This window comes from Lampris incognitus, chromosome 17 (assembly GCF_029633865.1).
Source record: "Lampris incognitus isolate fLamInc1 chromosome 17, fLamInc1.hap2, whole genome shotgun sequence".
In the NCBI taxonomy this organism is placed as follows: Eukaryota; Metazoa; Chordata; class Actinopteri; order Lampriformes; family Lampridae; genus Lampris; species Lampris incognitus.
In genome coordinates, this window is record NC_079227.1 from 25,027,307 (window position 1) to 25,039,960 (window position 12,654).

The following is a 12,654-nucleotide window of genomic DNA, read 5'->3' on the forward strand; positions in this document are numbered from 1 at the left end:
GAACAGGTGAGTTAATTTGGCAGGGGCGATTAATTGAAATGACACAAATCAGACATACCTGGTGTAAAACCGAATGTCCTCATCGGAACCTGCAAATCCCCTCAGGCTGAATTTGGACTGTAGCTGGACGGTCTCTAGTTGTTTCTGGAGCACGTCTATTTGTTTCCTCATTGACTCGTTTTGGGCCAGGGCATCATCCAAAGCGGCAGGATTAGGAGCCACGCAATAGTCATGCTCTTGCAGGCAGCTGCTGACATCCATCTCATTATCAGAGGAGTCCAGAGCTGGCAGAGGGGCGACAGCAGGACGCTCCCGGTGCTCCCACACACCTAGCCTGGGTGCGGGTTTGGAATACTCATTCCACGCAAAGAGTGTGGGGACAGCTCCTTTCTTGAGCCTCCTTAACACACCTGTAGCTGGCACAGCAAAATCACCCAGTTCAAAATGCCGATTTCACACTTTTGTACTCTTGGTGACGGTAAATGCATCCCTCCGAATCCTCGCTAGCCACTTAGCTCTTTCCTCGCAGTTACAAGGGAATGAAAAGAGAATTATAGCGCACCGTATTCGCACACTGCACACAACAGTGCTCAGTGGAGCCTGATTCACGACGTTGATACTTGAACACCCCTTTTTGCCTTGTTTGATTCATTGACTTTTCGGACGAAATTAAGATCTCCGAAGGATACGTTAGCAGCTAGCTAATAATTCAGTAGGACGTAAGCATCCGGTTGTACCGGAAGTTCTTATTTAAACAGCCACACCCGGAAGTTCCGCAGCGCGACATTAATGCACCGAGCCTATTCCCGACCGCAGTTCAGTTCACTTAACGCACAAACGAAAATCCGCAAACCCCCAAAGCTTTAGTCGAGCGGACCCCCCCCCAAAAAAACAAGAACAAAAACAAAACAAAACTGAAATAAGGTCACTCGGCTTTCTCCGACTCACGGTTACCATCGTGAGTGATTGTTAAGCTGCTGTCGGATCCGCGACGGATTCCTGAGATGTTGCGAGATGATTTTTTTAAAAAAATTTCCCACGGGGACACATGCGAATATTTAACAAACACGGACTCAACAAGGCGCAAAGGCCTGGGTAGGCTGACGACGTGGAGGTCTAACCTCTCGCTACTCAACACGCAGGCGTCCGTCGCCATGCTGATTTGTGCGACTCGTCATAGCGAAACGTAAGGGGCCGGTCTTTCCGAAAGCGGGTAAATCAGAGAGCCATGTCACTGGACTGGTTGGCGGGACTGGTGGGTGTGTGGAGGTGAGTGAAAACAGACCAAGTCGGATACCGATTTCTTATTATTTATAACAACATAATTTGGGCGGTTGCCACACTAGCTAGTTACTGCGTCACGGCATCACGCGGGAGGCAGAATGGGAAGAAACGGAAATGATTTAATTATTTACACGATATTATCATATGTGTGTTATTTGGCGACAGGTATGGGCGCAAGTCCATGAATACCGGGATGGCATCCAGCGCTTCACCTGTGACCCCGTCCATAGGGTTAGTGGTTGTGTCAGGAAGGGCATCCGACGTGAATTTTTGCCAAATCATTATGCGGATTGACAACACCATACCGGATCGGTCGAGGCTCACAACCAGATCGGTTGAGTACCGGGTTAACAACAACTGCCATTGGTGCTGTGCCCTCACAGGGTACCGATGGAAACTATAAAATCCGCTGTGGCGACCCCTGAGAAACAGGGAACAAGCTGAAAGAAGATCATATGTGTGTTATTAACATGGTGTCAATTGTTCATTTTTTAAGTATCAGGGTTATCGTCAATACCGGTATATCCTGACTTTGCTAATATATATATATATATATATATATATATATACTGTGTGTGTGAGTGAAGCAGCTTTAGAGCAACTCTGAAAGCAGAGATACCCACAGTGTGTTCATATACAGTTATATGGCTTGACGAGAGGCTGAAGTGACATTGCCATGTAATCGTCTAACAGTTGCATAATGTCTCCTTCCCTATCTGCTCTAATGCATTTCACTTGCTAGCATTGTCACGACATCCCTCGCCTCTACCCCGTGTGTGCCATCGCCATAGCGATGGCCCACGCTGCCTGTTCGCCGCAGCATTCCTGTGTCCTCTGGCCCGTTGCCAAAGGGGCTGTGAGACGGCTGTGGCGGTGCATCCTGACAACCAGGCACTGATGCTTCGCCAAAAAAAAAGGGAAACTGGTGGGGGGTGTGCAGGGGGCACTGCGGATCCGCCAGCTACTGCCCCGTGGTGTTATGCAACTTGTTTTTAAAAACAATAACACACACACACACACACAGACAAACTGTGGGGTGACAAGCAAACACATGCTCACATAGAGACACACACTCATCCACACTGACACTCACAAAGAACCACAGAGACACATCTTGTCTCGTCCAATCCCTATCTCTCTAACACTCACACACTCACACACACACACACACACACACACACACACACACACACACACACACACACAACTCATGCGGACACACGTACGGAAGCTGTGTGCAGCGACACTTGAATCCAGCATAAGCTCTAGATAATGCCCCTAAGTACCGATTATGAAATGACATAACAGATTTCTCCAAGCGCTCCCCATATCATATAACTGATGTAACGCTGCCCCAACTAACGCTGTTGTGTTCATGTGAGGTTTTACAGTACATGATGCAAAGGCAATGTAAAAAAATTATAATAAAAAGAATAAGTTTAATGTCAGCACAGCAACTGTTTGCAGTTAATCTGTTAAGACAACACAGGGACTGTTCAATGCCACTTCTGTGACTATTGGTGTTAATCGGTTGTGTGAGGAATCCTTATGGCTTGGTCTTTATGTCGTGCAGGGAAGTGTGAGAGAGGAGCGTCAGGAACCAGGGAGTCTCCACATGGGAACGCCGGCTCTGCTCGACGGATGCCTGTCTGACGCAGCCCGCCAAAGGATGCTTTGGATGCTCTCTAGTGTCCTCATACACATACCACTAACTCCCAGGAACTGAAAATTACAAAACTATAAAACAGAAAAAAACGCCAACAACTACTGGCGCAGCCTAGTGGAGTGTTTCCAAAGTGAAAACAGGGCCGAAGAGGGGGAGGGGTTTGTATGGGTGCCCATTGCTCATCCAAGACAGACCACAGTCCCTCTTTCATCCGCCAACGCCTTCCCCTCTCAACTCTGTGTCTTTCTAATTCTCCCTCTCTCTCTCTCATGGGAGTGACATAGAGGCCGCTTGCCCGGTCTTCTGCCCCGCCCCGTTTTCCTCACCCTTGCGGTGGAAACTGGGGGCGTCCAGATAGTGATGTCGTGGAAAAGGAACTATTTTGCGTCAGGCGGCGGAGCAGTAGGCGGGGTGCAGGGGCTGGTGACCCCGCGAACCATGACCTCCATCGCACCCAGCAAAGGCCTGAGCAACGAGCCGGGACAGAACAGCTGCTTCCTCAACAGTGCCCTGCAGGTCAGTCAGACGGGGACAGACACACGCACACACACACACACACACACACACACACACAGTATTACCGCTGGTCTTCCACTACAGAAATAGAAGTTTAAAATGGATAAAAATGTTTACCATCATGGTACCTTTGGGAGCACTTGGACGAAGGCATTTTCCAAACGGATATATGTATATGTTGATGGCCCAAGTCCCATCCACACACATTCATAGGCATTGCTCTACATACATGTTAATGCAAGGACAAAGGTGTGCATTCACACATAGTATGTGGACGTACCACCATAAGGCTGCCCACTCACATACACTCCCACACTACATTAAATTGGTATTTAAGCACGGCAGGGATGAGCTTAGTGCCATATTAAAGGGTGTTTGCGTGTCCTGTTGGGTGTTGGCAGTGCTGACATCGTCTGGTCCCAGCGTGGAGAATCTGCCTCTGTGGTCAGATGGTTACATGGTGCCACTGCTGGTGCAGAGCAAGCTGTTCTCTCTCTCTCTCTCGCTCTTGGTCTTTCTATCTATCTATCTGTCTATCTCTCTCTCTCTCTCTCTCTCTCTCTCTCTCTCTCACACACACACACACACAATCTCCTGTCTTCTTTCTCATCTCAAGGCTTCCAGCTGGCAAACACACTTCTTCGTTAGCACGCACACGCACACGCACACACACACGCACGTACGCACACACATACATACAACTACTGGCTGCAACGGGGGGGGGGGTGAGGGGTAAACTAGAGATAAAGTGTGTAGTGGCTTTGGGAGAGTTGTAAAGAAGGGAAGCATAGATGAAAGCAAAGAAAGTTGCTGAGAGTAGAGGAAGAAAAGAAGATAGAGGGATGGGAGCAGTACATTAAAAAAGCCAAATGAGGAGAGCAGCGAGAAGAAAGAGGGGATACTGCTGGGAGATAAAGCATAAGCCACAGAGAAATTAGAGTCAAATAAGGTAAGTGAAAAGATGTTTAGAGAGAGAGAGAGCATGACTGTGTGTGTGTGTGTGTGTGAGAGGAGACAGGGACAGGAAGAGAGGCAAAGAGAAAAAAAGAAGATTAAAAAAGAGCAAATGTGAGAGTGAGTAAAGGGCAGGATGTTTATTTGTGAAATAAAGAAAATGCACCAGCAGAGACATGCAAAGTAATTCCAATGAGGAAAGAACTGGGTCGCTTCAAGGACAGAAAACCTCACGCATGCAACTACACACAAACTAATACGCATACACACACACACACACACACATGCTGTGACGCACATCCATAGCGCACACAGGTATGCAGGCACGCACACACAGAAAGGTAAAATGGGATCTAGCAGGACTAAAAGAGTGCAGGTAAATTGAGGGACTGTGGATGTGCATGTGTGTGATTGTGTTAGTCTGTGTATCTGTGTGTTTGTCTGTGTGCACACATGCTAGCTCACGTCACTGTTTTTGTGCTTTTATATGTGTGTGTGTGTGTGTGTGTGTGTGTGTGTGTCTTTAATTTCAAGGACAGTCAACAGCGAAGTGTTGTAAGATCTGAGCAGTCAAAATGGGGAGAGGTCAAAGTTCAGGGCTGGCATAGTCTCTGTCCATGAGCTGCTGGTTGGAGGTCCTGCAACAACTGCCCCAAAACAAACTACCCCTCGTGTATTGATTGAAAATGAGGCTCGCTCGGCCCTCCTTCCCTCTCTCTGTCCATCTGACATGCCCTTTTAAGGGGTAGTAAAAGTTTTTTTTATGTGTTTTGAGCTGGAAGCATGTTGGTATGGGCCTAAGATGGTAGACTTGTTGTCCTCGTGATAAATTGAACAAAAAACGAGAAGTATCACATGGCTGCATCGAGGAAGAAAATCTGTGCTTATTCTTATAGTCGGGTGAAAGTGTACATTGCGATCAACCTCCACCGAATTGCTTACACCATATGGGGGCATTAAAGGCCCATGTGTTTTAGACAACCCACACTGGGACAAGCGCGTTGGACCAATAAAGTATGAGGCGAGTAGAAAGGCAACATGCCGGTTTTTGCCAACTAAAATTTCTGGGTACATTTGTGAGAAGTTTGGGCTTGGTGTTCAACTAATGCCACTGTTGTCCTCCTGTGCTCCATTTAAAAAAAAAAGTAAGTAGGTGGAGACAGACAAAAAAACGAAAACAAAAACCCAAGTGCTTACTTTCTCTTTAACAAGGCATTCGACCCCCCCAGTGTCCCAGTAGACCTGCTGGACTAGTGCACTGTTGGCAATGGTAGCACTACTAGCTCCGTTGTATGACTATGTGACTGAGAGGGTGTGAATTCACGGGACAGTATCAAGATGAACAGTGTAACTTCTCAGCATGTACTATTCCCAATATAAAGAATAGCTAAAACCGTGCTAACGTGCCACACCACGTTTTATAAAACACAGAAGGTCGGGTTACCCTACAGGGGACACGGAGCGGGGACAGTGTCGAGGGAAGAGCTGCAGGATAGGGGCTGGTGCTGAGGCAGGACTGGGAAACTCACATGGACTAACAGACCAGCCAGATTGTAAGGGGGCTTGGTTTCACAACATGAGAAATCTTGTGTTATCTCCTTATTGACAGTACGCCAGTTTCCATCATGCAAATTTTGGTGCTTGAAAACTAAACGAAATAAGGGAATTGGAGGGAATAAGCAGGGGTCCTCACATCGAAGTGAAGGGTTTATATTGATGACCCTAATCTGTTGTTGTGATACAAATGGGAAAGTACAACTATTTTCCAACAAAGTGTGGCGTTTAGTATGATTGGTGTAAATTCTTAATGTCTTTTGGGATTTTATGTGAAATGACTGTCTGGAGTAAATAAGATAAGGATTAATAAGGATGAAAGCATAACAAATGAGCTGTCATGGCCACAAACCAGTGTTGGGTTGTCTTTAGGCATGCTGTATAATAACAACCACCACAAACTTCACATAAAGTTAGTTAAAACAACCTCTTGTAAGTCGGTCTGGGCAATGCAATATTAACGTTTATCGTCTTATAATTGTATTATATCGAGATTAGTTTTTTTATCATTTATATTTCATTTGACTGTATTCATTTGAGCTATTAGATTACTGTGTGGTCGTTGAATGTATAAAATGTGTATCTTGACTGCACAAACAAAACTTGCATCTCCTTGGACAATTAAGTTTCTGAATCTCAAGTTCAAATATAGTGATGCACAACTTTGTTGTCTACATTAATGATAATGGGAATCAGTTGCCTAAAATTTTTATATTTCATACCTCACAACATGAGGTCTGAAATATTTAAGGGACTATTACGCTTTTGGTTTGATAATATACTGCTATTAATTGGGGCATCACGGTGGCCCAGTGGTTAGCACTGTTGCCTCACAGCAAGAAGGTCTTGGGTTCGAACCCCAGGCCATCCCAGGTCCTTTCTGTGTGGAGTTTGCATGTTCTCCCCGTGTTTGTGTTGGTTTCCTCCGGATGCTCCGGTTTCCTCCCGCCATCAAAAAGACATGCATGTTAGGGTTAATACTCCAGTCTGTGCCCCTGACCAATGCAAAGGAAAGATCAAATGTCATTATAACCATACAATGACAAGATGGGTTAAACGCAGAGAACAAATGTCATTGGAACCATACAATGACAAATTAAAGTGGCTTTCTTCTTCTTCTTGCCAAACAGAGTGTAATGGAATAATTTTCACACTAAGATCCTTTTATTGCAAGGTGTTGCAATATAAAGCTCGCTCTTATTAGGATATTTATAGCAAGATATTTAGACTGTTGTACTGTAAATTATGCAATTGCTCTGTTTTTGGTTTGGCAGGCTGAGCCGTAATGCCAGGTGATAATTTTTGTAATTTATTGAACCCAGAGGATTCACATCTGACATTCCTTTACAGGAGCCAGATATCTTATTGAGCACGATTGCTAATGGCCTGCATTAACAGTGCTGCTGCTGTACAAGAAACTGGAGGTTTTGAGAGAGAGAGAGAGAGAGAGAGAGAGAGAGAGAGAGAGAGAGAGAGAGAGAGAGAGAGAGAGAGAGAGAGAGAGAGAGGAGAGAGAGAGAGAGAGAGGAGAGAGAGAGAGAGAGAGGAGAGAGAGAGAGAGAGAGAGAGAGAGAGAGAGAGAGAGAGAGAAGAGAGACGAGAGCGAGAGAGAGAGAGAGAGAGAGAGAGAGAGAGAGGAGGAGAGAGAGACGAGAGAGAGAGAGAGAAGAGAGAGAGAGAGAGAGAGAGAGAGCGCAAAATGGGTTTGGCAAGGTTTGGAGGGGTGGGGAACGAGAGAAGATTTTTAGTGCGAGATGGGCACAGAAAGAAAGGCAGAGCGGGAGATGGAGAGAGAGTGTGCCCTCCCTGTGCCCGCTGTAGTGCTCATGTCTCTCTTCTGGGAGCCCGCTTCATCACAACTAAATAAACTACAGAGGGGAGGAGGGAGGGAGGCAGGAAGCAGAGGGAGAGAGCGAGAGAGAGAGACAGAGAAAGAGAGATGAGGGGTGAGAGAAAGAGACCGCATACACTAGCGTCAGCATGCAATCTGTCATCCTCCTCCCTCTCTATCCTCTACCTATCACTCTCTCGTCTTATCCTGCACACACACACTTGTGCAGTGCCATATTGTGAACATTGCCACGCATACTATGTAGATGTCATCTGTTTGTATGAGAAATGTGCTCATGATTATGCAAAACGAGTGCAGGCATATGTGTGTGCCAGGTGTGTGCGTGCATGTTTGTATATATGTGTGAGCTTGTGTGTACATTTCAGCGGTCCATGTCGGTGTGCATGTGTACCTGTATGAGTATGCCTGAGTATGGAGAGTACATGCTTATGTGTGGGAATGTGCATGTGTGCATGTGTACGTCCGCGCGCACGTGTGTGTGTGTGTGCATGCTGAGAGGGGATATTGTTTGAGTAACAGATTCCAGTAGAAACCTCAGGGACAGTGCTGTGTCAATATTATCTTTTAGCACAGTGTGAATGAAAGTACTAAGAGCTTTTCCCTCTAATTATGCACCAGAGAGATGGAGGGAGAGAGAGAGAGGGAGAGAAGACGAAGAGCGAGAACAAGTCAGCCCACCTGTCCGCCTGTTTACCTGTGCCTCTGTGTCTATCTGAGTCTGTCTCTTTCTCTGTGTGTCTGTTCATCTGTCATTTTCCCTGTACATCTGTCAATATCACTGTTCATCTCTTTTCCTCTCTCGTTGAGAACATGTGGCATAGAGAACAAGCGCACATTAAAGTGTCATTAAAATGGAAGGGGGAAAGAAAGGGATGGAAAGATGGAAAAAACAGCACTCGCTGCTGAGAAATATTTTATTTGGTTTTAATCTTGCAGTTGATGTAACATGAATTAGATATTTCCCTAGAGCTGTTTTATTTTTAAATAAAAAAAACAAACAAATTATGGCATCTTTTTTCCTGTTCTCTCCATTATTTTTTTATTTTGGCCCTCATTTGATTCCATCTTGCTTTGTCAGTCTGTCTGTGTCTGGCTTCCTCAGGCCCTGAAACCAGGCCAGGGTGTAGATAGATGGATAGATAGATAGATGGATGGAGAGAGAGAGTGAGAGTAGATAGATAGATAGATAGATTATAGATAGATAGAGAGAGCGAGAGAGATAGATAGATAGATGGATGGAGAGAGAGAGAGAGCGAGAGATAGATAGATTATAGATAGATTGATAGATAGAGAGAGAGAGAGAGATAGAGATAGAAGAGAGAGACAGAGAGAAATAGATAGCTAGAAATAGATAGATAGATAGATAGATAGATAGATAGATAGATAGATAGATAGATAGATAGATAGATAGATAGATAGATAGATAGATAGATAGATAGATAGATAGATAGGTTATCATACACAGAACCATTGCACATACAAAAAAAAAGGATATACATCCTGTCTTACCTGGTGTACACTGACCAGAAACTCATGATTAGAAGCTGATAAGGACTCACACACCAATGGACACACACATTACACACACACACACACACATGCTCGTGTACAGGGAGAGAATGACAGATGAAGAAAACGAGAGAGGGTGAAAGAAGAGAAAATAACAGTGAGATTAAAGTGGAAGAGAGACTGGGAAGAAGACTTAGTGCACCTTTTCACACAGTGCAATTTCCTCGCAGAGCTGTTGAGCGATGGCATCAACAATGTTTTGTATGGCCGACAAAACCTTCTGCTCCCCTACAAAGTGTTTGAAGTGATGGCTGTTGTGTTTCATTTTTTCCCCTCTGTGTTTATTGGTTTGTGTGTGTGTGTGTGTGTGTGTGTGTGTGTGTGTGTGTGTGTGTGTGTGTATGTGTCTGTGTGCATGTGTTTTTGCTGGCTCCCAGGTCTTGTGGCATCTCGACATCTTCCGCAGAAGCTTTCGACAGCTGACCACACACAAGTGCATGGAGGACTCGTGCATCTTCTGTGCCCTGAAGGTAAACGGCTTCATGTCTGTCACGGGCAGTTTCGCCCACTCGCTGGTTCATCTTCAGCCACCTGGCGCTGAGCTCAGGGGGGACTGTAAAAAGCCATTGTATGCATGCATTTAAAGAGTATTGTAGTTGTGTCCGTTATTAATTTCAATACATTACTACCAATATCACTAATACAAAACACTGCTCAGTTTGCTGTGTCAGTAATCAGGTTGTGCATTACTATATTTCTGAAGGTTTACGTGCCAAAGGTCCTTTAGTTTCGTTCTATCGCTGTTTAAGACATTAGCCAATGTGTGTAATCATGAACGCTCGTTTTAATAATTTTCACTCGTTCTCCATGGCATCGAAGGCTTCACCAGAGCGGATGTTTTGCATGGATACTGCTTCCTCCTTCTACCCAGCACATGCAGCTGCCGTGTCACCCCGGCATCGCTCGCTTTGTCTGCTTTCTGATGCTCCGATGTGGAATTATGAAGCTCTGAATGAGACCTGGTGTTATGTTACTGTGGTCTCTGCCTTTTGCAAGGACTGATGATGATAACAAACATGTCCAGTCAGGGCAGGAATCGTGTGTATTTGCTGTGGCATAGTAGCATACCTGCATGTGTGCATGTGTGCATGTATTTGTGTGTGTGTGTATGTGTGGTGTCTGTGTGTGTTCTACACACTGTTCTGTCTCCAGCGTTCTCTGTAATTAATTGGCTGACTGAAAGCGGCTGAGCTAGCAGAACCCATGCTGGGATGCTACTCACCACACACACACACACACACACACACTAACGGACCACCGCTGTCACCATGCCACACACAATCATAATTCTTGCTTTACTGGTACACCACTCACACACACACACACACACACACACACACACACACATACATACATTTATATATACATACACATACAAATCTTCCTTGTATGTTCTTGTATAATATGTGCCATGCTGGGCTACTATACGTATACACATGTGCACACATACACACACGGACACAAATACAAACACATGCACAGAAATATACATATACGCATACACAAACACATATACACATACTGTGCACATACAAATGTGTAGCTGTGAAGTTTATGAGGGTATTGGTCTGCTGTGGGTGCATTAAAACCAGAGTCGTACATACCGTCACCATGACAAGCATACACATCTTTTTGCAAGCCACGTCCCTGCATGGATTTTAATTCTGCCTATAGATTTGAACTCCAAAGCTCAGTTACTACGGCACACATGATAAAGGTCTTGAACAAGGTGTGCACCAGACAAACTTTGTGCTTAAAAAAAAGGGTGTCCGGGTAGTGGTCTATTCCGTTTCCTACCGACATGGGGATCGGCGGTTCGAATCCCCGTGTTACCTCCGGCTTGGTCGGGCGTCCCTACAGACACAGTTGGCCGTGTCTGTGGGTGGGAAGCTGGATGTGGGTATGTGTCCTGGTCGCTGCACTAGCGCCTCCTCTGGTCAGTCAGGGCACCTGTTCGGGGGGGAACTGGGGGGAATAGTGTGATCCTCCCATGCACTATGTCCCCGTGGTGAAACTCCTCACTGTCAGGTGAAAAGAAGCGGCTGGTGACTCCGCATGTATCGGAGGAGGCATGTGGTAGTCTGCAGCCCTCCCCGGATCGGCAGAAGGGGTGGAGCAGCGATCGGGACGGCTCGGAAGAGTAGGGGAATTGGCTGGATACAATTGGGGAGAAAAAGGGGGGGGGGGGAATCAAGTTCCTCCATATTAAGGAACCACATATAGAAATGGAAGATTGGGTAATTCAGTGGTTCACCGCCAGTGTGCGTTTTTGTTGAATGATGAGTCGAAATCTTAATTTAGCCCCACAAATCTATCCCCACTTATCCTCGTTTACCTTCGGCAGAGAAAAATGTCTGCCATGCCGTAGTGAGCACAGGTCCACATGCTGCCTGTGGCTTATCCCCCCTAGAAATCACCGCAACATTTTATCTCTCTCAACAGCAAAGACCCCCCCCTAAAAAAAAAAGAAAAGAAGAGAGAGTGAGGGCAGAAAGGGGGAAGGAGAGAGAAGAGAGGAAAAAGAGAGAGAGAGAGGGAAGCATAGAGAAAGATGAATGAATATGGGAGTTGGTGTATATTGCTTGTGCTTTTACACACTCACGGGCCCATACCTGCACACACACACACACGCGCACTCCTCCTTTTCTCTTACTCACTTTCCCTCCTCCTCTCTTTCCTCTCTCCATAGGATATATTCCCCCTCCGTTCTCCTTGGCGCATTGCTGCAGTCAGCACAGCCACCGTAACACACACTTGCACAGGCACACACACACAGACACACACAAGACATACACACTCAAGCACACACAACTCTTGCTCATAATTTCTCTCACTCTTCTTCTCCGCTCCCTCCCTCCCTCCTGACACACACACACACACACACACACACACACACACACACACCTCCTTTTGGCGCAATTGCATTACCTTCCTCATTGCCACCCTGAAGTGTGCACACACCCACACACACTGGCAGATGGTGGCCTATTGTTCCATGAGATTCTCAGTCAGTCCTGGAAGCCTGCATTTTCTGCTGTCAATCATTTTGCCTGAAATTTAGAAATAATTGCATCTGCCTCCTTGAGTTTCCCCACTCAGCTGTCTTTTCTGTCACGCATAGATAAAAATTTGTTTGCCGGAAGTGCTTACATTGTGTAGCCTGCAACGGTAGTTTACCGAGTGACTTGGGCCTACTTAATTTCAGTTCGGAAAACGCATCAACCAGGCGGCCAAGGTCAAGATAAGGTTGGGCTAGGAA

General features: G+C 45.9%; 1 protein-coding gene across 2 annotated transcripts in view; it reads left to right on the forward strand.

Moving 5' to 3' along the window:
* Positions 1 to 3,310: 3,310 nt before the first annotated feature.
* The window catches only part of usp54b (ubiquitin specific peptidase 54b), a 41,414-nt gene continuing 32,070 nt past the window's right edge, over positions 3,311 to 12,654 (forward strand). For both annotated transcript variants that reach the window (XM_056296859.1, XM_056296860.1), the window contains exons 1-2: positions 3,311 to 3,466; positions 9,773 to 9,865. In XM_056296859.1, coding sequence (XP_056152834.1) covers positions 3,311 to 3,466; positions 9,773 to 9,865 — 249 coding nt within the window. The remainder of the gene's footprint in view (positions 3,467 to 9,772; positions 9,866 to 12,654) is intronic.